This window comes from Chlorocebus sabaeus, chromosome 2, assembly GCF_047675955.1.
Source record: "Chlorocebus sabaeus isolate Y175 chromosome 2, mChlSab1.0.hap1, whole genome shotgun sequence".
Classification (NCBI taxonomy): domain Eukaryota; kingdom Metazoa; phylum Chordata; class Mammalia; order Primates; family Cercopithecidae; genus Chlorocebus; species Chlorocebus sabaeus.
In genome coordinates, this window is record NC_132905.1 from 67164014 (window position 1) to 67188343 (window position 24330).

The 24330-nt window shown below is 46.5% G+C and overlaps 1 protein-coding gene across 7 annotated transcripts; it reads right to left on the minus strand.

The window, feature by feature from the left end:
• Positions 1 to 2679: 2679 nt before the first annotated feature.
• Positions 2680 to 21542, minus strand: DSN1 (DSN1 component of MIS12 kinetochore complex). Of its 7 annotated transcripts, none has more exons than XM_037984737.2 (11): positions 21417 to 21525; positions 19188 to 19234; positions 18639 to 18959; positions 15833 to 15906; positions 14636 to 14708; positions 12607 to 12694; positions 9889 to 9948; positions 9421 to 9495; positions 7053 to 7200; positions 5828 to 5915; positions 2680 to 3772 (listed from the first exon to the last, which is right to left on the minus strand). In XM_037984737.2, the coding sequence occupies exons 2-11, from the start codon at positions 19219 to 19221 to the stop codon at positions 3669 to 3671; spliced, it is 1065 nt and encodes a 354-aa protein (XP_037840665.2). In that variant the 5' UTR covers positions 19222 to 19234; positions 21417 to 21525; the 3' UTR covers positions 2680 to 3668. The 7 variants fall into 7 exon arrangements, with proteins under 7 accessions (XP_037840665.2, XP_072865659.1, XP_037840666.2 ...); XM_073009558.1 differs by having other exon boundaries at positions 18639 to 19047; positions 21417 to 21512; XM_037984738.2 differs by having other exon boundaries at positions 21225 to 21488.
• Positions 21543 to 24330: the final 2788 nt, after the last annotated feature.

Genomic DNA, 24330 nt, shown 5'->3' on the forward strand with positions numbered 1-24330 from the left:
AGAAGTTCAAGACCAGCCTGGACAACATGGTGAAACCCCATCTCTACTAAATATACAAAAATTAGCTGGGTGTGGTGGTGCGTGTGTGTAATCCCATGTACTCAGGAGGCTGAGGCAGGAGAATCACTTAAAGCCAGGAGGCAGATGTTGGAGTGAGCCGAGATGGCACTGCTGCACTCCAGCCTGGGCAACAGAGGGAGACTCCTCTCAAACAAAACAAAAATTAGTCAGATGTGGTGGTGCACACCTGTAGTCCCAGCTGTTTGGAAGGCTAAGATGGAAGAATTGATTAAGCTCAGGAGGTTGAGGGTCCAGTGAGCCATAAGTGTGCCATGGCACCTACTGCCTGGATTTATTTATTTATTTAGTTAGTTATTTAGTTAGTTAGTTAGTTAGCTTTTGAGCCAGGGTCTTGCTGTTGTCCAGGCTGGAGTGCAGTGGCACAATCATAGCTCGCTGCAGCTTTGAACTCCTGAGCTCAAGGGATCTTCCTGCCCCAGCCTCCTGAGTAGTTGGGACTACAGGTATGAGGACTATAGGCACGCACCATCAAGCCTGGCTAATTTTTAAAATTTTTGAAGGGATGGGGGTCTCACCATCTTGCCTAGGCTGATCTTGAACTTCTAGTTTCAAGTGATCTCTACTTCAGCTTCTCAAAATGCTGGATTACAGGCGTGAGCCACCATGCCTGGCCAGAATAAGAAACACAAGTAATAAATTAGATGGTGGGTTTTTGTGTGTGTGGCTTTTTAATTTAATTTAATTTATTTAATTAATTTATTGTTTTGAGATGGAGTCTCACTCTGTTGCCCAGGCTGGAGTGCTGTGGCGTGATCTTGGCTCACTGCAAGCTCCGCCTCCTGAGTTGACACCGTTCTCCTGCCTTAGCCTCCCAAGTAGCTGGGACTACAGGCACCCGCCACCACGCCTGGATAATTTTTTGTGTTTTTAGTAGAGATGGGGTTTCACCATGTTAGCCAGGATGGTCTCGATCTCCTGACTTCATGATCCACCTGCCTCGGCCTCCCAAAGTGCTGGGATTACAGGTGTGGGCCACCGCGCCCACCCTTTTATTATTTTTATTTTTATTTATTTTTAATTTTTTAAATTTTGAGATAGGGTCTCACTTTGTTGCCCAGGCTGGAATGCAGTACTACGATCATGTCTTGCTGCAGCCTTGGCCTTCCAGGCTCAATTGATCCTCTCACTTCAGCCTCCCAAGTAGCTGGAAATACAGGTATGCACCACCACTCTCAGCCAATTTTTGTATTTTTTGTAGACTGGGTTTCGGCATGCTGCCCATGGCTGGCCTCAAACTCCTGGGCTCAAGCGACCACTCACCTCAGCCTCCCAAAGTGCCTGGCCTAGTTGGTGTTCTACTGGTAATTAATGCAGAGGTATAGCTCAACACTACTGTTCACTTCAGCATCTTGGCAAAGAATCCTATTTTCTGTTAAACCCTCCTACTCTTTTTTTTGTTTTGTTTTGTTTTTTGAGACAGAGTCTTGCCTTTTCGCTCAGGATAAAGCACTGCCCATGAGTGCAGTGGCACAAGCTCTGCCTCCTGGGTTCAAGTGATTCTCCTGCCTCAGCCTCCCAAGTAGTTGGGATTACAGGTGTGTGCCACCATATCTGGCTATTTTTTTTGTATTTTTTGTAGATATGGGAATTCACCATGTTGGCCAGGGTGGTCTCGGACTCCTGACCTCAAGTGATCCACCTGCCTCGGCCTCCCAAAGTGCTGGGATTACAGGTGTGAGCCACCATGCCCAGCCCTCCCTTTTTTTTTGAGATAGAGTCTCACTTTGTCGCCCAGGCTGGAGTGTAATGGCACGATCTCAGCTCACTGCAACCTCCACCTCCCAAGTTCAAGCAATTCTTCCGCCTCAGCCTCCCGAGTAGCTGGGATTACAGGTGTGCACCAACACAGATGGCTAATTTTTTTTTTTTTTTTTAAGACAGAGTCTTGCTCTGTCGCCCAGGCTGGAGTGCAATGGCACAATCTCGGCTCACTGCAAGCTCCGCCCCCCAGGTTCATGCCATTCTCTTGCCTCAGCCTCCGGAGTAGCTGGGACTATAGGTGCCTGCCACCACGCCCGGCTAATTTTTTTTTTTTGTATTTTTAGTAGAGACGGGGTTTCACCGTGTTAGCCAGGATGATCTCAATCTCCTGACCTCATGATCTGCCCATCTCGGCCTCCCAAAGTAATTCTTGTATTTTTAATAGAGACGGTGTTTCACTATGTTGGGCAGGCTGGTCTTGAACTCCTGACCTCGTGATCTGCCCACCTTGGCCTCTCAAAGTGCTGGGGTCACAGGTGTGAGCCACTGGGCCCTGCCCTCCCTTTTGAGATGGAGTCTTGCTCTTTTGCCCAGGCTGGAGCGCAGTGGTGTGATCTTGGCTCACTGCAACCTCCGCCTCCCGGGTTCAATCAATTCTCCTGCCTCAGCCCCCTGAGTAGCTGGAACTACTTACTGGTGCATGCCACCATGCCCAGCTAATTTTTTTTTTTTTTTTTTTTTAGTAGAGACAGGGTTTCACTATGTTGCCCAGGCTGGTTGTGAACTCCTGAGCTCAGGCAATCTGCCCGCCTAGGCCTCCCAAAGTGCTGGGATTATAGGCGTGAGCCACCGTGCCCAGTACTCCCTTTTTGTTTATACACTCAAAACACAGACAAAGACAAGGGAAAGCTTTTAATTATGTGCAAGTTTACAATACAATTATAAACAAATAGAACAATGAATAGTAGTACTTAGTCTTTCTTGTCATGAATCGAGGATTTAGGAGGTCAACTCAATATTAAAAACGGAAGCACACTACAGACAACAGGATATAGAGAATGAGTGGTATTTCCTTCAAATTGAACATCTTGTGAAGTGACATATGTATCCCAATGATGCAAACAATGCTCAAAACTTTTCCATTTTTTTTAACAATTTTAAATTTATTTTTAAGACACTGTCTCACTCTGTTGCTCAGGTTGGAGTGCACTGGCGCAATTAGAGCTCACTGCAGCCTCAACCTCCTGGGCTCAAGCAATCCTCCCACCTCAGCTTTCTGAGTAGCTGGCACTACAGGCACATGCCACCACACCCAGCTAACCTCTTGTATTTTCTGTAGACAAGGTTTCACCTTATTTCTCAGGCTAGTCTTGAACCTCTGGGCTCAAGCAATCCACCCGCCTCAGTCTCCCAAAGTGCTAGGATTACAGGCGTGAGCCACTATGCCCAGCCTCAAAACTCTTCTACCTAAAATCACCTTCAGAGCCATGCTAGAAAATTAGTATCATTCCTTTACAACCAGAATCCAAGATGGCCACTAAAATGTTTCCTTAGACTTGCTCCTAAATGATTTTTGGATTGTTTCAAAACCTGAAAAACACCTTCATAGGATAAAGATAAAAGAATGGGCCACTGGATCTGAAGAGCATTTCAAAAAAGAAGTTTGAACTTTCAAGAATTTTGTACATTCCTGGGAAAAACGTCTATACAATATTCATTTGACGTACAAATTCCATCACTTTTTGAAAAAAGTCAAAGTGCTCTATAGTCAGTCCAGCCAGTTATCTTCAAAGGCAACAGAGCAGAAATCACGCAGTCTCCACGTGCTGGGGCACTCTTCCCATTCTTCTCCTCTTGGGCAACTTGTGGCAGGAAAGCTCATAAGGTCACTGACAAGATCCAGATCCACATGTGGCAGGTGGGTTCTGCAGCTGAAGCTTCAACAGTTTTCGAGCTGGTGAGGGATCTAATTGTTGCAAGCTTCTCTTCCCTGCAGAGAAAAGAGGCCAAAAAAATAAATTTCAATTGAAATAACATAACATTTATTGAAAACTTAATGTATGGACATTGTGCCAGACAGGGAAGGGCATTACAAAGACAAATAAGAGAGTCTCTGGCCTCAAGGAGATGACAATTTGGTAAGAATTGTCATCTTACCACAGCTGGACAAGGTGGCTCACGCCTGTAATCCCAGCACTTTGGGAAACCAAGGCGGGAGGACTGTTTGAAGTTTGAGACTAGCCTGGGCAACACAGTAAGACCTTGTCTCTACAAAAAAAAAAAAAAAAAAAAAAAATTAGCCTAGCATGGTCCTAGCATGATCCTCCAGCTACATGGGAGGCAAGAGGATCAGCTGGGAGCCCAGAAAGTTGAGGCTGCAATGAGTCATGACTGCACCTCTGTATTCCAGCCTGGGCGACAGAGCAAGACCCTATCTTAAAAAAAAAAAAAAAAAGGGTGGTTCATGTCTGTAATCCCAACACTTTGGAAAGCCAAAGTAGGTGGATCACTTGCGGTCAGAAGTTCAAGATCAGCCTGACCAACGTGGTGAAAACCTATCTCTACTAAAAATACAAAAGTTAGCCAGGCATGGTGGCACATGCCTGTAATCCCAGCTACTCAGGAGAATGAGGTGGGAGAATATCTTAAACTCAGGAGGCGGAGGTTGCAGGGAGCCAAGATCGTGGCACTGCACTCTAGCCTGGGCAACAGAGCGAGACTCTGTCTCAAAAAAAAAAGCCAGCTACCACTACAATCACAATACAACATGATCAGTAAGAAGATGGAGGCCGGGCGCAATGGCTCAAGCCTGTAATCCCAGCACTTTGGGAGGCCGAGGCAGGTGGATCACCTGAAGTCAGGAGTTCGAGACCAGCCTGACCAACATGGAGAAACCCCGTCTCGCGGATCACGAGGTCAGGAGATCGAGACCATCCTGGCTAACACGGTGAAACCCCGTCTCTACTAAAAAATACAAAAAAATAGCCGGGCGAAGTGGCGGGCGCCTGTAGTCCCAGCTACACGGGAGGCTGAGGCAGGAGAATGGCGTGAACCCGGGAGGCAGAGCGAGACTCCATCTCAAAAAAAAAAAAAAAAAAAAAAAAAAAAAAAAAAAAAGAAACCCCGTCTCTACTAAAAATACAAAATTAGCCGGGCGTGGTGGAGCATGCCTATAATCCCAGCTACTCGGAAGGCTGAAGCAGGAGAATCACTTGAACCCAGGAAGCAGAGGTTGCAGTGAGCCGAGGTCTGGCCATTGCACTCTACCCTGGGCAACAAGAGTGAAACTCCTTCTCAAAACAAACAAACAAACAAACAAACAAAATGATGGTCAGGCGCAGTGGCTCACACTTGTAATCCCAGCACTCTGGGGGGCCAAGGCAGGAGGATCACTTGAGCCCAGGAGTTGAAGACCATCCTGGACAACACAGCCTGGACCATCTCTACAAAAAAATTAAAAATTTAGCTGGGTGTGGTGGTGCATGCTTTTAGTCCCAGCTACTCTGGGAGCCTGAGGTGAAAGGACTGCTTGAGCCTATCAGGTTTAGGCTGCAGTGGGCTGTGCAGTCATTGCACCACTGCACTCCAACCTGGATGAGAGCAAGAGTGAGACTTTGCCTCAAAAAAAGAAGAAAAAAAAAAAAAAAAAAAAGAAAGAAAATGAAGGTACATATAGCAAATAATTAAGGGCTGAGAGGAAGTCAGGAAAAGCTAGGGAGGAGTAATGTCAGTGTCACTTAGTGAATTCTTGAGAAATGAGGAGGGAAAAAGCAATGGGTGGGTATTTCTTAAGTCTTGGATTTACCAGAACATATTTCATGGGGATTTAATTTTCAGTCTACTGTGCTTCTGTAGAATTTACATCTAGAAATTTCCTATCAAATAGTATGTATCGATAACATACTATTTATTGTGGGGAGAAAAACAAATCACCTCATATAGGTCTTACCCTCTTGGACCATAGGCTTTGAAGGGCAGTTTGTATCCCAAAAGCTATCAGATGGAAAACAGCCCAAACGCTGGTCCCCTCAAGAGACAAGCTTACCAAGCTGTACTGACACCTTCTGGAAGCACTGGGTACTTTCCTCCATAAAGGCCTGCAGCTGTTTCACTGACCCTTGCAGCTCATCCATCTGCAGAAAAAAGACAGCCGTGAGCTGTAAAGGTCCATGGCTTCTTGGATGTTCCTCAAACCCGACAAGCAAGCTCTTGCTCAGGAGCTTTGGGTTTGCTGTTCTTTCAGCCTGGAATGCTTATGCCAGATACTCTGTTTGTTCCTCCAAAGTCACACCACATTCTTCTCCAGGTTGCTCTATGCTCCAGGAGGCTGACCCGTGTAACCTCTACCAACAGGATGCCTAAGTGGGAAGGAGCTGAACGAGTCATCTTGAGTTGGCTCTCTCAAATCAGCTAACTATGTGACATTCTCCCATTAGGTGCCACAGTAACTGCTACTCCCTCCTCCCTTTCAGGCCTAAGGGGAGTAAGAGCTCTGCTGCGTATAAGCCCCAGGTTACTCTACTAACCCTTGTGGTTCTCCAATACCCATATCTATTTAGCTTTTTTGAAAATAAACTCTCATTGAATTGTCCTTTCAAATACCATCTGCTTGCTGTTAATACCTGGATTGACACAATACTATTCCCTCAAATGTCCTCATGGTTCATTTCCTTCAAGTCTGTTAAAATGGCACCTCAAAGGGGCCTTCAATAACCTTGCTATATAAAATAGCAACCCATCAACCTCCCTATACTGTCCTTCCCTCTTACCTGCTTCATCAGCATTTACCACTATATATTCATTTTTTAATTTTTTTATTTTTTATTTTTTTTGAGACGGAGTCTTGCTCTCACCCAGGCTGGAGTGCAGTGGCGCAATCTCGGCTCACTGCAACCTCCGCCACCTGGGTTCACGCCATTCTCCTGCCTCAGCCTCCTGAGTAGCTGGGACCACAGGCGCCCGCCACCACGCCCGGCTAATATTTTGTATTTTTAGTAGAGATGGGGTTTCACCATGTTAGCCAGGATGGTCTCGATCTCCTGACCTCGTGATCCGCCCACCTCGGCCTCCCAAAGTGCTGGGATTACAGGTGTGAGCCACCACGCCCGGCCTGTTTATTATTTTTTAATTGTCTCTCCATGTTTTCCCAAGGTAGAGCTGAATATACTTATTCAACTTACACTTATACATATTCTCCAGGTCTTTTAATTTCCAAGGATTACAAGGTGGCAAGCTGGATAACTCAACCAAATAAACATGAGTCCACTTACCACCAACTCCATACAATCAAAGACTTTGCTCTGGTTCTGTAATATTTTCTGGTAGTCAGGCTTTGTATTAAGAACTTCATTCTGAGAAGACCCACGATATGTCATAGGTTCCACTTTGACCTCAGTAATTTTGGCCTCAGCTGATCCTCTAAAAACAAAACAAAAGTGCTTTCGAGGAATTTTGTAATTATTTTCTGGAAGAGATACCAAAGATTATCCTATAAAGCTGAATCAGTATTCCTCAACTCTACACTAGGTACAGGCTCTCTTAACAGGAAGTTTTTTTTTTTTTTTTTGAGACTGAGTCTCACTCTGTTACCTAGGCTGGAATGAAGTGGCGTGGTCTCGGCTCACTGAAACCTCTGCCTCCCGGGTTCAAGCGATTTTCCTGTCTCAGCCTCCCGAGTAGCTGGGATTTCAGGCGCCTGCCACCATGCCCAGCTAATTTTTTGTATTTTTAGTAGAGATGGGGTTTCACCATGTTGGCCAGGCTGGTCTCGAACTCCCAAACTTGTGATCCACCTGCCTCGGCCTCCCAAAGTGCTAGAATTACAGGCACAAGCCACTGCTTCTGGCCTTAACAAGAAGTTCCGAAACAACCGTCTAATATTCATGTCTTTATACCTCTGGACTCCAGGAAATGCTAGAAGCTTCCAGTCAGTTGAATCCACTTAATAGTAAGGTCCATATACCAGAAAGACTATACTTGGGAGAGAATGAAGCCAAAGCTTGCTATCCTAAAGTCAGGGCCTATGATTGTTTACCAAAACACGCTGGCCTACCTCAATTATCTAAAATAACTGAACAGGACTGAGAGTTCATGAAAACTGATGAACAACAACTTTAATAACAACAACTACTACAATTTACTGAGTGCTAAGTAGGTGCTAGACACTACTGGGTACTTTACATTTAACCTAATTTGACACTTACAATAACCCCATGGGGAAGGTACTAATATCATCCCCATTTTTAAATGAGGAACCTCAGGCTCATTCAAGACTAAGTGATTTGCCCAAGGTCACAAAACTAAGGAACAGTTAGAGTCTGAACAGACAGTCTGCTTCTAGAACCATTCCTTTTAACCTATAAGCTTTGCCACAAAAGTTTTTATATGAAACTGGCATCTTCACATTATCTTTCTTCATAAACAGAGTATGTAAGGGGTGAAAAGTAACTGATAACCATCATTACCTGGACTGGGGAAGTTTTTCAAACCATGGTCCTCAGAGACCCTCTCTACTGAGAGGTCACTTCTGCAATTAGGGTTTTGACTAACATTTTGTTGTTGGGATTCTAGCTGAGATTTTATTTTGAAAAAAAAAAAAAAAAAAAAAAGCTTAAAACCATGGCTTAAATGTTCATCTAAGTCAAAATCTAGCATTTTCTGGCCAGGTGCCGTGGCTTACACCTGTAATCTCAACACTTTGGGAGGCCAAGATAGGCAGATCACTTGAGGCCAGGAGTTCATGACCAGCCTGGCCAACATGGCAAAACCATGGTGTGGTGGAACATGCCTGCAATCCCAGCTACTCAGGAGGCTGAGGCAGGAGAATTGCTTGAACCCGGGAAGTGGAGGCTGCAGCGAGCTGAGATCGTGCCACTGCACTCCAGCCTGGGCAACAGAGCAAAAAAACAAACAAAAAAACAACAAAAAACACCCAGCCCAGCCTGGCCAACATGGTGAAATCCTGTCTCTACTAAAAATACAAAAATTAGCCAGGCATCATGGCACACACCTGTAGTCCCAGCTACTCAGGAGGCTGAGGCAGGAGAATTGCTTGAACACGGGAGGTGGAGTGAGTTGAGATAGCACCATGCACCCCAGCCTGGGCAACAGAGCAAGAGTCTGTCTCCAAAACAAAACAAACAAACAAACACCTAGCACTTTCCTACTTTTCCTCTACCTTCAAGACCCAAAGATCCTCTCTTTCCTCATATCCTCCTCATCACCCACTTTCATGTCCTTCTGTTTCCAAGAAGGCCCTGGCCAAGGGCATCCCCCAAACATGCAGCTCATAGGCCATGTGCTCACTGAAGCCCCTTGATTACTGTTCTTGGCCCAGCCCCAGGCTGCCAGGTACAATGTAGAGATGTGCCTGTCTCCCCCAGGATATGAAATGGTAGCCAAGGACACAGAACAGAAGCAATTGTGTTTTGGACCGAAAATAGTGACACCAACTCTTCCTTCCTCTCACTCACTTCCCGTTTATGGTCAGAGAGTGCTAATACACACTACAGAATTTGATTAGCTTACTGGCCTGTGAGAAAGGATTCATCTTTCGATTTGTACTAACAGAACTGAAATAAACCCCAATCAAACTCCATAAGGTTTTTAAAGACAGTTTTTACAGTTCATAGATCTAACCTGGACAATATCTCTTCAGCCTCCTGCTGGTAGTGCACCAAGAGCTGATCCCAAATTTGACGTTCTAAAGAAAACCTATAAGAATGAGGAAAAAAAATTCAGTTAATTTTTATAATCTTATTCTGACTCACTCACAGTAACAATAAGTATGTTAGGTGTACAATCTAGATGTAAAATGTGAGTTGAGGTCATTACAGGATTAGAAAGCCTGACCAATTCAGAGGATATTTAATCATACCAAACCTCAGTTCTTCAAGTCAAATTAATATTTGTGTTCTCTAGATTCCATTCTGTGAAACTGATCATTAGTAGAGTCCATAAAAATCTCAATACGAGCCTTCTAACTTCTAGTATTGGTGCACTAATGCTGACTCTCCAAATACAATGCTTACTATTCATTTTTTCCAAGTTAGTTAATTTCCCCAGATAGGAGAATGAATTTAGATTTTCTAACAAAGGTTAACTTACTTTGTTATGTATTCCTTCATCTCAGCCACAGATGCTTCCAGAGAAAAATCTGATGCTTTTCTGGAAAACAGATAGGATTACGACATAAATCTTTCAAGAAATATTTGCTTTAATATAATCGCTTATAAATTATTTATTTGATACAGAGTTTCGCTCTTGTTGCCCAGGCTGGAGTGCAATGGCACAATCTCGGCTCACTGAAACTTCTGCCTCCCTGGTTCAACAGATTCTCCTACCTCAGCCTCCAGAGTAGCTGGGATCACAGGCATGCACCACCACACCCGGCTACTTTTGTATTTTTAGTAGAGATGGGGTTTCTCCATGTTGGTCAGGTTGGTCTCAAACTCCCGACCTCAGGTGATCCGCCTGCCTCAGCCTCCCAAAGTGCTGGGATTATAGGCGTGAGAAACAGCGCCCGGCTATTTATTTATTTTTGAGACGGAGTTGGCTCTGTCACCCAGGCGGGAGTACAGTGGCTCAATCTCAGCTTGCTGCAACCTCCGCCTCCCGGGTTCAAGTGATTTTCCTGCCTCAGCCTCCAGAGTAGCTGGGATGACAGGCGCCCACCATCACCCCCAGCTAATTTTTGTATTTTTGGTAGAGATGGGGTTTCACTATGTTGGCCAGGCTGGTCTCGAACTCCTGACCTCATGATCCACCCACCTCAGCCTCCCAAAGTGCTGGGATTACAGGTGTGAGCCACTGCACCCAGTCTTCTATTTATTTTTAGTAGAGATGCAGTCTCTCCATGTTGCCCAGGTCTCAAACTCCTGGGCTCAAGTGATCCTCCCACCTCAGTTACAGGTGGGAGCCACCATGCCCAGACTCCCTTACATAATTTTTGTCTTTCAAAAAATACTTAATGTTGGACTCTATTTCACTTTTCCACTAGGTAATAGCTTTCTTTTTTCTTTTTTTTCCTGAGATGAAGTCTCGCTCTGTCACCCAGGCTGGAGTGCAGTGACGCTGTCTTGGCTCATTGCAAGCTTCGCCTCTCAGGTTCACGTCATTCTCCTGCCTCAGCCTCAGGCGCCCACCAACATGTCCAGCTAATTTTTTGTATTTTTAGTAGAGACAGGGTTTCACCGTGTTAGCCAGGATGGTCTCGATCTCCTGACCTTGTGATCCGCCTGCCTCGGCCTCCCAAACAGATGGGATTACAGGTGTGAGCAACCGTGCCCAGCTTGCACTAGGTAATAGCTTTCTAAGCTATAGGTAATAGCTAGGTAATAGCTTTCTAAGTGGTCTCTTTATATTCTGTTTCACTTATCAATTCCAATTCACATCATGGCCAGATTAACCTTTCTTAAAATATTTCTCTAATTTTTTTTCCTTGCTTAAAAACTCCGTGTCTCGGCCGGGCGCGGTGGCTCAAGCCTGTAATCCTAGCACTTTGGGAGGCCGAGACGGGCGGATCACGAGGTCAGGAGATCGAGACCATCCTGGCTAACACGGTGAAACCCCGTCTCTACTAAAAAATACAAAAAACTAGCCGGGCGCGGTGGCGGGCGCCTGTAGTCCCAGCTACTCGGGAGGCTGAGGCAGGAGAATGGCGTAAACCCGGGAGGCGGAGCTTGCAGTGAGCTGAGATCGGCCACTGCACTCCAGCCTGGGCGACAGAGCGAGACTCCGTCTCAAAAAAAAAAAAAAAAAAAAAAACTCCGTGTCTCTTGGCCGGGCGTGGTGGCTCACGCCTGTAATCCCAGCACTTTGGGAGGCTCAAACAGGTAGATCACCTGGGGTCAGGAGTTCAAGATCAGCCTGGCTAACATGGTGAAACCTCGTTTCTATAAAAATACAAAAAATAAGTTGAGCATGGTGGGGCACACCTGTAATCCCAGCAACTCGGGAGGCTGAGGCAGGAGAATTGCTTGAGCCGGGGAGGCGGAGGTTACAGTGAGCCACGATCACGCCATTGCACTCCAGCCTGGGCAACAGAGCAAGACTCTGTCTCAAAAAACAAAAATTTAAAAAAATAAATAAGCCGGGTGCGGTGGCTCACGTCTGTAATCCCAGCACTTTGGGAGGCTGAGGTGGGTGGATTACTTGAGGTCAGGAGCTTGAGACCAGCCTGGTCAGCATGGTGAAACTCCATCTCTACTAAAAATACAAAAAAATTAGCCAGGCATGGTGGCGCATGCCTGTAGTCCCAGCTACCTGAGAGGCTGAGGCAGAAGAATGGTTTGAACCCAGGAGATGGAGGTTACAGTGGGCCAAGATAACAGCATTGCACTCCAGCCTGGGGGACAGAGCAAGGTTCCGAACCAAAAAAAATAAATAAATAAATAAAAAGAGAAGATGCTGAATAAATGTTTGTTGGTAAATGAACAACTATCTAATTATAACAAAAGTCCTAATTCTTTTTTTTTTTTTTTTTTTTGAGACGGAGTCTCTCTGTCTCCCAGGCTGGAGTGCAGCAGCCCAATCTCGGCTCACTGCAAGCTCCGCCTCCTGGGTTCATGCCATACTCCTGCCTCAGCCTCCCGAGTAGCTCGGACTACAGGTGCCTGCCACCACGCCTGGCTAATTTTTTTTTTTTTTTGTATTTTTAGTAGAGACGGGGTTTCACCATGTTAGCCAAGATGGTCTTGATCTTCTGACCTTGTGATCTGCCCACCTCGGCTTCCCAAAGTGTTGGGATTACAGGCGTTAGCCACAGCGCCCGGCCAAAAGTCTTAATTCAATCATAATTTAGGACAGAAGGGGAACTGCTCTTACCCATTTGAATGTTCGAAACATTTTTGTAGAGTTCCATCAGTTTCTAGTCCGTCTGCAAAATGTTTCAATTCTTCAGAAAGAGAAGATGCTAGACAGAACAAATTTATGTGTCATAAAATAAAGAAAATATACATTTTCACAGTGAGATGCTGACAAAGGTATATTAAGGTAGTCTCAGCTCTAGGGTCTGCTGTTACATGTTGGTCCTCAAGCCCACCCAAAAGTGTGGAGTTAAGTATGTAGAAAGACTGTATCTTTTTTTTTCTGGTAGGTATAGATAAAATGAGACAACTCCACTAAAAATACAAAAATTAGCTGGGTGTGGTGGTGCACGCCTGTAATCCCAGCTACTCGGGAGGCTGAGGCAGGGGAATCGCTTGAACCTGGGAGGCAGAGGTTGCAGTGAGCTGAGATGGTGCCACTGCACACCAACCTGGGCTAGAATGAGACTCTGTCTCAAAAAAAAAAAAAAACAAAAAAAAAAACTCAGGCAATAGGCAAGAGAGTAATAAGAAACAAAGAGGCAAATAAAAAATTACGGGCATAGCCAGGCATAGTGCTTGTAGTCCCAGCTACTTAGGAGGCTAAGGCAGGAGGATTGCTTGAGCCCAGCACAGCCTGAGCAACATAGTGAACCCCCATCTCTTTATTAGAAAAAGAAAACCAGGCTGGGCGCTGTAGCTCACGCTTATTATCCCAGCACTTTGGGAGGCCAAGGCGGGCAGATGACGAAGTCAAGAGATCAAGACCATCCTGGCCAACATGGTGAAACCCAGTCTCTACTAAAAACGTAAAACTTAGCTGAGAATGGTGGCGCGTGCCTGTAGTCCCAGCTACTTGGGAGACTGAGGCAGGAGAATCGCTTGAACCTGGGAGGTAAAGGTTACAGTGAGCCGAGATTGCACCACTGCACTCCAGTTTGGCAACAGAGCAAGACTCTGCCTAAAAAAAAAAAAAAAAAAAAGGAAAGGAAGGGAAAGGGAGGGGAGGGGAGGGAAACCAAAACAGTGCCTCAGTGCTATAATCCCAGAACTTTGGGATGCTGAGGTGGGTGAATTGCCTGAGGTCAGGAGTTCGAGACCAGCCTGGCCAACATGGCAAAACCCTGTCTCTACTAGAAATACTGGGTGACAGAGTGCAACTCCATCTCAAAAAAAAGAAAAAGAAAGCAATAAATATTTCTGCAAGGATACACAAGAAACTGGTGACCATAGTTACATTTGGGGAGAGGAACTGAGACTGGGGGTCAGAGTGGAAGGGAAGATTATTTTCCACTTTCATACCACCTGAGCTTCATAAGCATATATTCTTGCAAGTTAAAAAAAGTGGGGGGCTGGACACAGTGGCTCATGCCTGTAATCCCAGCACGTTGGGAGGCCAAGGTGGGCAGATCACTTGAGGTAAGGAGTTCAAGACCAGCCTGGCCAACATGGTGAAACCTCTTCTCTACTAAAAATACAAAAATTAGCCAGGCATGGTGGCTTCCAGCTACTCGGGAGGCTCAGGCAGGAGAACTGCTTGAACCCAGGAGGCAGAGGCTGCAGTAAGCCAAGATCACCCCACTGCACTCCAGTCTGGGCAACAGAATGAGACTCTGTCCTTAAAAAAAAAAAGGGGGGCCAGGCGTGGTGGCTCAAGCCTGTAATCCCAGCACTTTGGGAGGCCGAGGCGGGTGGATCACGAGGTCAGGAGATCAAGACCATCCTGGCTAACACACTGAAACCCCGTCTCTACCGAAAATACAAAAAATTAGCTGGCAGTGATGGTGGGCGCCTGTAGTCCCAGCTACTTGGGAGGCTGAGGCAGGAGAATGGCGTGAATCTGGGAGGTGGAGCTTCCAGTAAGCTGAGATCGCGCCACTGTACTCCAGCCTGGGCAACAGAGCGAGACTCCATCTCAAAAAAAAAAAAAAAAAAAAAACACGGTGGGGGAGCTACTTTTATAAGGCAACAGCTTCTGTAAATGGGGATGCTGTGAGCAAAGCTTTGACTGCCCAGGGTCAAAGCTCACTTATCTGTTAGCAACTTACCTTTGGCTCTAAAACTTTCAAGACTGAAGCCCTTAGTGTCCCTTAGGAAAGGTTCAAGTTTCTGAATAGAGAACTAAATAAAGAAAAGCATTTTTAGTACAACCACCAAAAATTTCCAGGCCAGTCCTCAATTTATGTCACTTTATGATGTTTAATAAATATGAAACTAAATACTAAATATGATTTAATTTTTACACATAAAACTTTTCACAGAAACAAATAAACAGATAAGAAAAAAAAAAAACAAAAAAAAACCTCTTTGTTGACCAGGCACAGTGGCTCATGCCTGTAACCCCAGCACTTTGGGAGGCCGAGGCAGGCGGATCATAAGGTCAGGAGATGGAGACCATCCTGGCCAACATGGTGAAACCCCGTCTCTACTAAAAATACAAAAAAAATTAGCTGGGCATGGTGGCGCATGCCTGTAGTCCCAGCTACTCGGGAGGGTGAGGCGGGAGAACTTCTTGAACCTGGGAGGCGGAGGTTGCAGTGAGCCAAGATTGTGCCACTGCACTCCAGGCTGGTGATAGAGCGAGACTCCATCTCAAAAAAACAAAATACAAACAAAAAAATCCTTTGTTGCTTGGACTATAGATTTTGACTTTCCGTTAGGAAAAAAAAAAAGGTTATTTAATTCATACAAATTACCTGCTTATCTAAACTGATGTAAGTACCTGGTAGCCACATAATACACAATACAACTTAAAAAAAGTCTGGGCGCGGTGGCCCACACCTGTAATCCTAGCACTTTGGGAGGCCGAGGTAGGTGGACTGCCTGAGCTCAGGTGTTCAAGACCAGCCTGGGCAACACGGTGAAACCTCGTCTTTACTAAAATACAAAAAATTAAGGGCTGGATACGGTGGCTCATGCCTGAAATCCCAGCACTTTAGGAGGCCGAGGTGGGCGGATCAGGAGGTCAGGAGATCGAGACCATTCTGGCCAACACAGTGAAATCCCATCTCTACTAAAAGTACAAAAATTAGCTGGGCGTGGTGGCACGTGCCTGTAGTCCCAGCTACTCGGGAGGCTGAGGCAGGAGAATCACTTGAACCTGGGAGGTGGAGGTTGCAGTGAGTCAAGATCATACCACTGCACTCCAGCCTGGGCGACAGAATCAGAATCCATCTTAAAAAAAAAAGATTGTCACAATAGCAGTTAACAAACACAAAAACATTTCCCAGCTACAAGAACCTCACCTGGAAACTGGAAAGCAGGAGACAGCCAAGCCGTTTGCTTTCTGCTAAATCGACACTGATAGACCGGCTGAGCTCTAACATAAAACATAGCCACATTTAAGGAGTTGGATAGTTACATAGTTAGCAACTAACAAAACTAAAAAGTGTCCTCCCTCTTGATAAATCCAACTTAAGGCAAGAATAGCCTTCTTTAGTTAAAGACAGAATTCTAATTTTTGCAGGATCACTGAGGAATGAAGTTTACCCATTTGTGCACCCAAACTTAAAAAAAAAAGTTATAGGAATCTTTGTATTGGCTGGGTACAGTGGCTCACGCCTATAGTCCCAACACTCTGGGGCCAAGGCATGGGATCACTTGAGACCACGAGCTGGAGACCAGCCTGGACAACATGGTGAAATCCTGTCTCTACTAACAACAGAAAAATCAGCCAGGAGTGGTGGCATGCACCTGTAATCCTAGCTACTTCAGAGGCTGAGGCACGAGAATCAAAAGGGCCCAGGAGGCAGAGGCTGCAGTGAGCCGAGAGGTTGCAGTAGCTGGGACTACAAGCATGCGCCACCAAACCCAGGCAATTTTTTATATTTTTAGTAGAGACAGGGCTTCCCCATGTTGGCCAGGCTGGTCTTGAACTCCTGGCCTCAGGTGATCTGCCCGCCTTGGCCTTCCAAAGTGCTGGGATTACAGGTGTGAGCCACCATGCCTGGCCATATTTGAGCATTTTTATAAGACAGGCATTGCAATGTGCTTTAAACACTTTGTACTGTAAGAGTACTATTATAAAGTTCCATTTTACAAATGGGAAAACTGCAGCTCTGAGGGGAAATGACTTGTTTGAGGCCAGAAACTGGAAATTGGTGGAGCCAGAATTCAAACCCAAGTCTGTCACTAATATCTGTGTTTTTCCCACTATTACCACACTGCCTCTCTATAATGACCTAATAATAGCATTAATAGCTAACATTTTTTGAACACTTGCTATATAAAAAGCATTTTATGAAATGCTATATACGTATTTCATTAAACCTTGAGGCAAGTATCCTATGAATTCCATTCAGATGACAGATAATGACACAGGCACAAAGTAAAAGGTAACTTGCCCAAGGTCATACAGTGAGTTATCAGACTGAATTGGGTGAGCATTTTACATAATTATGCAACTGAATCCCTAACCAATCGCAAGATGTAGATACCGTTTTTTAAAATTATGTCCATTTGAAAACAATTATTACATAGCAAAGGAATTTTGCCTTGTGAATTATGAGAGCTACATGTCTTTTTGCCCTCTAGGTTCAGCTGGTTGTGTTTTTACAGTTCTTGTCTCTTAATTGTCACTGCTGTTAGTCAAGAAAAACAGGATACTTTCTGCCTATAACCAAGGAAACCTGGCAAGTTGCCAGAAATAACCAGGCAATAATCAGTCTTACTACATTGGTGTTTTTCTGTTTAAGTCTAAATGCTCTGGCATAGAGCTAAAGGTAGGGCTAATCTTGGGATGCACTGATGTTTTCTCAGCACATCTAAGGACTAAAGTACATGGGCCTTGTGGCAGCAATTTTCTGATGTGCTAAGTGGCTATCTTTACCCAGATTTCCTTCTGTGCATCAGACCACTTGGAAATGGGATGGAACCTTAAAATTAATCACAATAGCTTAACATTTCAGGGCTTACTATCTGCCAAGTACTGTGTTATATAAGATAGGTACTATTTCACCTCTAAGCTGCTGATGAGGACCTCAAGGCAAAGAAGGTTAAGTAATTTACTCAACACCACAGAGCTAGTATAGTCTTCCTGAAATATGCAAGCCTTTCCACGTTATATTCTGTACTTTGATGCTAAGATATAGTTACTATTGTAAATTCACACAAAATGACACAAATCACATTCTGTATAGCATCCCTAAAAACTAAGTTTTTCACTCTAGATACACACACACACACACACACACATAGAGAGAGAGAGAAAGTGAGGCGGGGTGGGGGGTGCAGCAAGGGAAGAGGGAAGAGAGAGGGGGTAGGGAAAAAGAGACAAAGTTTTTGAGAGACAGGGGTCTTACTTTGTCACCCAGCATAGATTGAGTGACACAATCATAGCTCACTGCTGCCTTGAATTCCTGGGCCTAAGTGATCCTCTTGCCTCAGCCTCTCTCCAGTAGCTGGGACTACAGGTACGTGCCACCATGCCCTGCTATTTTTTTAAAAACTTTTTGTAGAGATGGGGTCTTGCCATTTTGCCTAGGTTGTCCTCAGACTCCTGGACTCAAGCAATCCTCCTGCCTCCCAAAGTGCTAGGATTACAGGCATGGCCCACTCTAGATATTTGTATGTGCATCTTCCCTGAGATATTTTCAGTTATAAAGGCTAAAATCAGGTATCAACCCAACTATCTTCCGCTCCACTTTAGGGTATGAGATAGAAAACCACAGAAAGAAATCTTTAATGCCTCTCATCCTAGCAGGTGAATATTGAATAATTAGAAATTTATTTGTGGCAGCTAATAACATAAGTAGTAAACCAGGTGCAGTGGCTCACACCTGCAGTCCCAGCTACTTGGGAGGCGGAACTGGGATGACTGCTTGAGCCCAGAAGTTCAAGTCCAGCCTAGACAGCACAGCAACATCCTGTCTCTTAAAAAGAAATAGCAGTAATACTGAACATTTACTAGGTGTTCGACATCAGTACTTACAAAGTAGCAAGTCATGTCTATTCTCCTACACTTTCTGCCATACCTCACTGCCTCTTATGTGAGCTGGAACCTGTCTCTTATCTGAGCTGGAACCTCACTGCCTTGTGTACACAGCACCCCACCTGTGATGCCCTGGTGAATGGGATGCAGCGACTTCCGCCGGTTCGTTTCTTTCATACTTGATCGCCGCCAGGATTGCCTCCTGTCTTGATAACTGGCAGACTGTTCTTGAGGGGACAAATGAAGGGACTTCGACTGAAGTCTTTCCTGGTGGCTGAGATCACAATTTTCCCCTTTTTTAGGGCTAGAGCCAAGGTGAATTCTTTCCTCTGAAACGCCTTGATGCATCTCCAGGGAGGCAGATGTTTTAGTAAACACTTCCACAGGACTGAGACTTGATTCCAATTGATGATCATGAGTCTTAGACATCACTGGTCCTTTTTCTAGCATTTGTTACAAAAAAGTCAAAATACAAAATCAAACCCGCCACAACTATTTGTGCAAAAAAGTGGAAAAAGTCAATGTATGCCCCTAGATCGTGGAAACATAAATAAAGCATCTCTGTAAATGAGTATGTGATTCCAAATCCACCAGGAGCCAGGAAAGATTTGGGTATAGCTCAGAAGCCTGAATCCAAGGTAAGAGGTACTGAATTTCAGTATAGTACTTACCATCTATGATCTCTGATCTAGTCACTGAAGTCATCCTAGGTGGGAAACTGAAAATAGGAAAATGAAGTGATCTGTTCTTCACATTTCAGCTGCAGTCTTAGGCCATGTGCTTTCCAGCCTCTCCGAGCTACCCTTGTCCACCTTCCTGACAGAGAATATCAGCAGGCGCCATCACCTCCTCTTCTGAATTTCTATACACTTTATTGCTAGAAATATTCAAATCTCCCTGAACACACACACTACCTTACTTTCCAGTTACTTTGTGTTTATAGTCCCTAATTCCATTGATGACATTATGGTCTACCTGGTCTTCCAAACTAGAAAAACCACATCATCCATTACTTCTCATTCTTAGTTCTCCAGATCCAAAGTCCTAACTGTTCTATAAACAGTCTCTAAATCTTTTCTCCATTCTCACTGTTACTGGTTTACTTATTATTTTGAGACACAGTCTTGCTCTGTTGCCCAGGCTGGAGTGCAGTGGCGCAATCTTGGCTCACTGAAACCTCCTCCTCCCCAGTTCAGGTGATTCTCATGCCTCAGTCTCCTGAGTAGCTGGGATTACAGGCGTGCACCACCATGCCTGGCTAATCTGTGCATTTTTAGTAGAGACAGGGTTTCCCCATGTTGGCCAGTCCGGTCTCAAAGTCCTGGCCTCAAGTGACCAACCAGCCTAGGCCTCCCAAAGTCCTGGGATTACAGGCGTGAGCCACCACCCCAGCCTCCCTGTTACTAGTTTAGTTCAGGTCTCATAATTTCTGGTCCCTCCCACTATCTAACAGTCTCTCCAATAGTTTGTCTACCTCCAGCTGCCCCTCTCCAGTCTATTCTTTGTTTTTGGTTTTTTTTGAGGTGGAGTCTCACTCTGTCGCTGAGGCTGGAGTGCAGTGGCGCAGTCTCGGCTCACTGCAACTTCCACCTCCCAAGTTCAAGCAATTATCCTGCCTCAGTTTCCTGAGTAGCTGGGATTACAGGTGCCCGCCACCACACTCAGCTAATTTTTGTATTTTTAGTAGAGATGGGGTTTCCCCATATTGGCCAGGCTGGTCTCGAACACTTGACCTCAGGTGATCCGCCCGACTCGGCCTCCCGAAGTGCTGGGATTACAGGCCTGAGCCACCATGCCCGGCCCAGTCTATTCCTTAGACAGCTGCCGGGACTTTTCCAAAGTGTACTCAACACCTTAGGTAAACTAGCCCCAATTTACCCATTCCTGCTCTCTCTTCCCACTCTTATTCCCTGTATTACTTCTGAATCTTTGCACATATCTGTCCTTCTACCTGTTAAACTTATTCATCCTTCCCAACCTAGCTCAAATATGAAGCTTTCACATCACTTCTCTTTGGCAGAGTTGGTGGCTACGCCCCTTGGCCTTCGTAGCATTGGCTATAAAATTTGTTTACATATCTGTCTCCCCAGCTAGACTGTATTTGTATTCCTAGTGCCTGTCATGAACAACTGACTGGAAAAATGCAGGGATGTGACCTAGGCATCTCTTCATCGTCCCCTCCTCCCAGCAGAAATCCGTCTGTGGGTGACGCTAAGTAAAAAGATATGAATATATGCAGAGGGACAAAAAGGAAAAGATAACAAAGAGGGGTCGGTCAAGGATCTGAATCCTCCACAGTCCTTATGATCGTATCACACAGATCCAGACTTGGATAATAACGACTGTATCACACAGATCCAAGCTTAGAAAAACAACAACTGTCAACTGTTAAATGCTTATTCTGTGCTAGAATCTGTGCTACGTAAGCGCTTTACCTGCGTCATTATTCCACTTAATCCTTTCCACAACTCCGTAAGCACCATTAACTCCACTTTGCAGACAGGGGAACTGAGGTTCAGAGGGGCAAAAAGCCTGGCCCAAGCTTGTGACACAGCCAGCCTGGGGGCAGAAGGGAAATTCGAACCCAGGCCTGTCACCCCAGGCCTCTGCCTAGTCCTCACCCCTGTTTCTGGAGCCTAGACCCCTGGCTCGGCAGATAAGTCTCTAATGGGGTTGGTAAGGGGGACTGCCCTCGGGTTTCACTTCACCTGGGAGGAGGTCGCAGCGCCCCCGGGGCCTCCCAGTGTCCACGGTCGGGGCCGGGGGTGCGGCGGGTCGAGCTGGGTCGAGGAGTACGACGCCAAAGAGATTAGTGCGGCGGCGGGCGGGGCCCCATCAGAGAACAAGCCTGTGACTTCCTGACCTCAGGGCGACGCCCGTCAAGTCCGGAGCCTCCGTACCTGAAACACAAGGCCAAGGGTCCCTCTCCACAGCCCTAGGTCACTCCTGGACGGCTTGCGCCCCTGCAGCAGACCCTCCCTGGTCGGGGTCAAGCGGTCTCCGCCTTCTACGTCACTGTCACCGCCTCCGAAACTCCCGCCAACCAAGGGCGCATGCGCGACCGTCAGCTTCTCGGGCACGCGCGCGCAGAACGCCTGCGTCTGAGGATGCGCATGCGTACACCGCCGTCCAACGCTTCTGCCACCTCCGCTCCTCTTGTCCAACTCCTTTAGATCCTGTCCGGCTACGTCACCACCTCCCTCCAACACCCCGCCCGGGGAGTCCCTTTCCGGGACCCGCCACACTATCGTGTCCTTTTGCGCCCGACGGCCCCAGAGCCCATCTAAGATGGGGGAAACAGAGGCCCGGAGAGATTCTTGCCGGAGGAATGCAGCGCCTCAAAAGGCATCTGATGGGCTGTCCCCGTTGCTAGGCTCTGGTTCCCACTCCCTTTATCTTCTTAACTCCCAAAATGTGGACCGTGACTCTCCCCAGGGGGGACTGGAGCTCTGAGCTCAGTTTGCCTCAGTCTATCCCACTGCTGCTCTAGGACTTTTTCTCTCTCATTTCCAGGCCACCCCTTCAAACGGCTTGCTTTACTTGCTTGGTGGAGGTGGGGGCCTGCCCTCGGGTTTCATTTCACCCGGGAGGAGGTCGCAGCGCCCCCTCGTGGTTGCAGTGTCCACGGTCGGGGCCCGTGGGTGTGGCGGGTCGAGCTGGGCCTACGGGCACGACGGGGACAGGGCATCAGGTGCCTTTTGAGGCGCTGTATTCCCAGGCGCTCTTCCCTCTGCCTGGGAAGGCTTTCCCTGCTTTTCGTGGCGACATCCTCCAATTTTTTTTGTATTTTGAGACGGAGTCCCGCTCTGTCGCCCAGGCTGGAGTGCAGTGGCGCGATCTTGGCTCCCTGCAACCTCCACCTCCCGGGTTCGGGTTCAAGCGATTCTCCCGCCTCAGCCTCCCGAGTAGCTGGGATTACAGGCGCCCACCACCATGCCTGGCTAATTTTTGTATTTTTAGTAGAAACGGGGTTTTGCCATGTTGGCCAGGCTGGTCGCAAACTCCTGACCTCACGTGATCCACCCACCTCGGCCTCCCAAAGTGCTGGGATTACAGGCATGAGCCACCGCGCCCGGCCACATCCTCCAATTTTAAGCCTCAGCTAAGGAATGATTGATTTCTCTCCAAGCCTTCTTTCTGGCCTTAGGCTGAAAACCAACTGTCCTTTCTGTGCTCCCAGGAGCCCAATCTGTGCCTGCTCCACTATCCCATGCTGGCCTAGGAGGCACCAGAGAGCGGGCTGCTTCCTCAGCACTCAGCATGATGCAACCAAAATGTCCCCTTGGATGTGCACAGTCCTTTCTTTCACAAGGAAACTTCCAAATATTGAATTGTAAGCAGCCCACGAAGTCCAAAAGAGGGGTTGGAGAGAGGCAGCTGGAGCTGACTGTGGTCATCCTTCCATAGCAGTTGTGGTCCTTGGAAAAGTTTTCTGGTGGGAGACAAAAATCTGCCTGCCTGAAATTTCCACCCTGTGGTTCCGGCCTGCTGGCTGCAGCAGCCATTCTGAAAGCAGAGATTTGCCCTTGGCTCCCTGAATATCACTTTCTGGGGTTGAGAGGTACCCAGTTCCTTTTATGTTTGCCTGCCTCTTAAACTCCTCTCTGTCAATGTCCCAGGAAGAGAACTCAGTGTTCCTTCCCAGCTAGGGCTGGCCATCCTGGGGCACAGTGAGAAAATGATTTCATGGAATCCAGACCCAATACATCTTCTACATCATTTCCCTGCTTTGAGTTGTTGCATGGCTCCCTCCTGTCCACAGCAGGCACACTTTTTTTTTTTTTTTCCTCCTATAAGGCACTGTGTCATTAGGCTGGGTGTGGTGGCTCACGCCTCTAATCCCAGCAGTTTGGGAGGCCAAGGCCTGCAGATCACTTGAGATCAGGAGTTAGAGAGCAGCCTGGCCAACATAGCAAAAACCCATCTACTAAAAACACAAAAATTAGCTGGGCGTGGTGGTATGCACCGTAATCCCCATTACTTGAGAGGCCGAAGCAGGGGAATCACTTGAACCTGGGAGGCCGGGGTTGCAGTGAGCTGAGATCATGCCACTATACTCCAGTCTGGGCAACAGAGCAAGACTCCAGCTCAAAAAAAATAAGGAAAAAGAAAAAAGGCACTGTGTGATCTGACCCAGCCTCTTCTTTCAGTTCCCCAGTTCTGCTCTGCTCTCTTTCTACGAGGCTTTCACACATGCTATTCCCTCTCCCTGGAACCACTTCCCCTCAGTCTCCTGCCTACAACACCCCACCATGGCCTTCATCTGGTCAACATCTCAATTTTAGGTGTCATTCAGATGTCCTTTCCTCTGTGAAGCCTTTCTTGTTTCCTCTGGGCTGGCTGAGCACCCTGGGCTCCCCCTGCCATTGACATTTGATTTCATATCTTCCAGGCCCATCCATTGTATCCTCAATACCCAGCACATGCCTGGCTGTTATTAGCCCCTCATAAAAGAGATACATGAAAGTATCATGTAGCCAGCTTCTAAGATGGCCCCCAATGATCCCTGCTTCCTGGTGTTCATGCCATTGTGTAGTCCCTCCCATGCTGAAGAATGCTGGTCCATATAACCAATTAGATACTGCAGACATTATAGTCTGTGACTTTCTTTTTTTTTTTTGAGACGGAGTTTTGCTCTTGTTGCCCAGGCTAGAGTACAATGGTGCAATCTTGGTTCATAGCAACCTCTGCCTCCCGGGTTCAAGAGATTATCCTGCCTCAGCCTCCCAAGTAGCTGGGATTATAGGCATGCACCACCACAGCCAGCTAATTTTGTATTTTTAGTAGAGACGGGGTTTCTCCATGTCAGTCAGG

Excerpts from the sequence above, each read along its gene's own strand:
- DSN1 (XM_037984737.2), bottom strand. The coding sequence starts at position 19,221 with ATGACTTCAGTGACTAGATCAGAGATCATAGATG. Across the intron at positions 14,709-15,832 it reads TCCTGCTTTCCAGTTTCCAG|TTCTCTATTCAGAAACTTGA; the intron begins GTGAGGTTCTTG and ends TTCTTTATTTAG. Across the intron at positions 12,695-14,635 it reads TGAAAGTTTTAGAGCCAAAG|CATCTTCTCTTTCTGAAGAA; the intron begins GTAAGTTGCTAA and ends TGTTCTGTCTAG.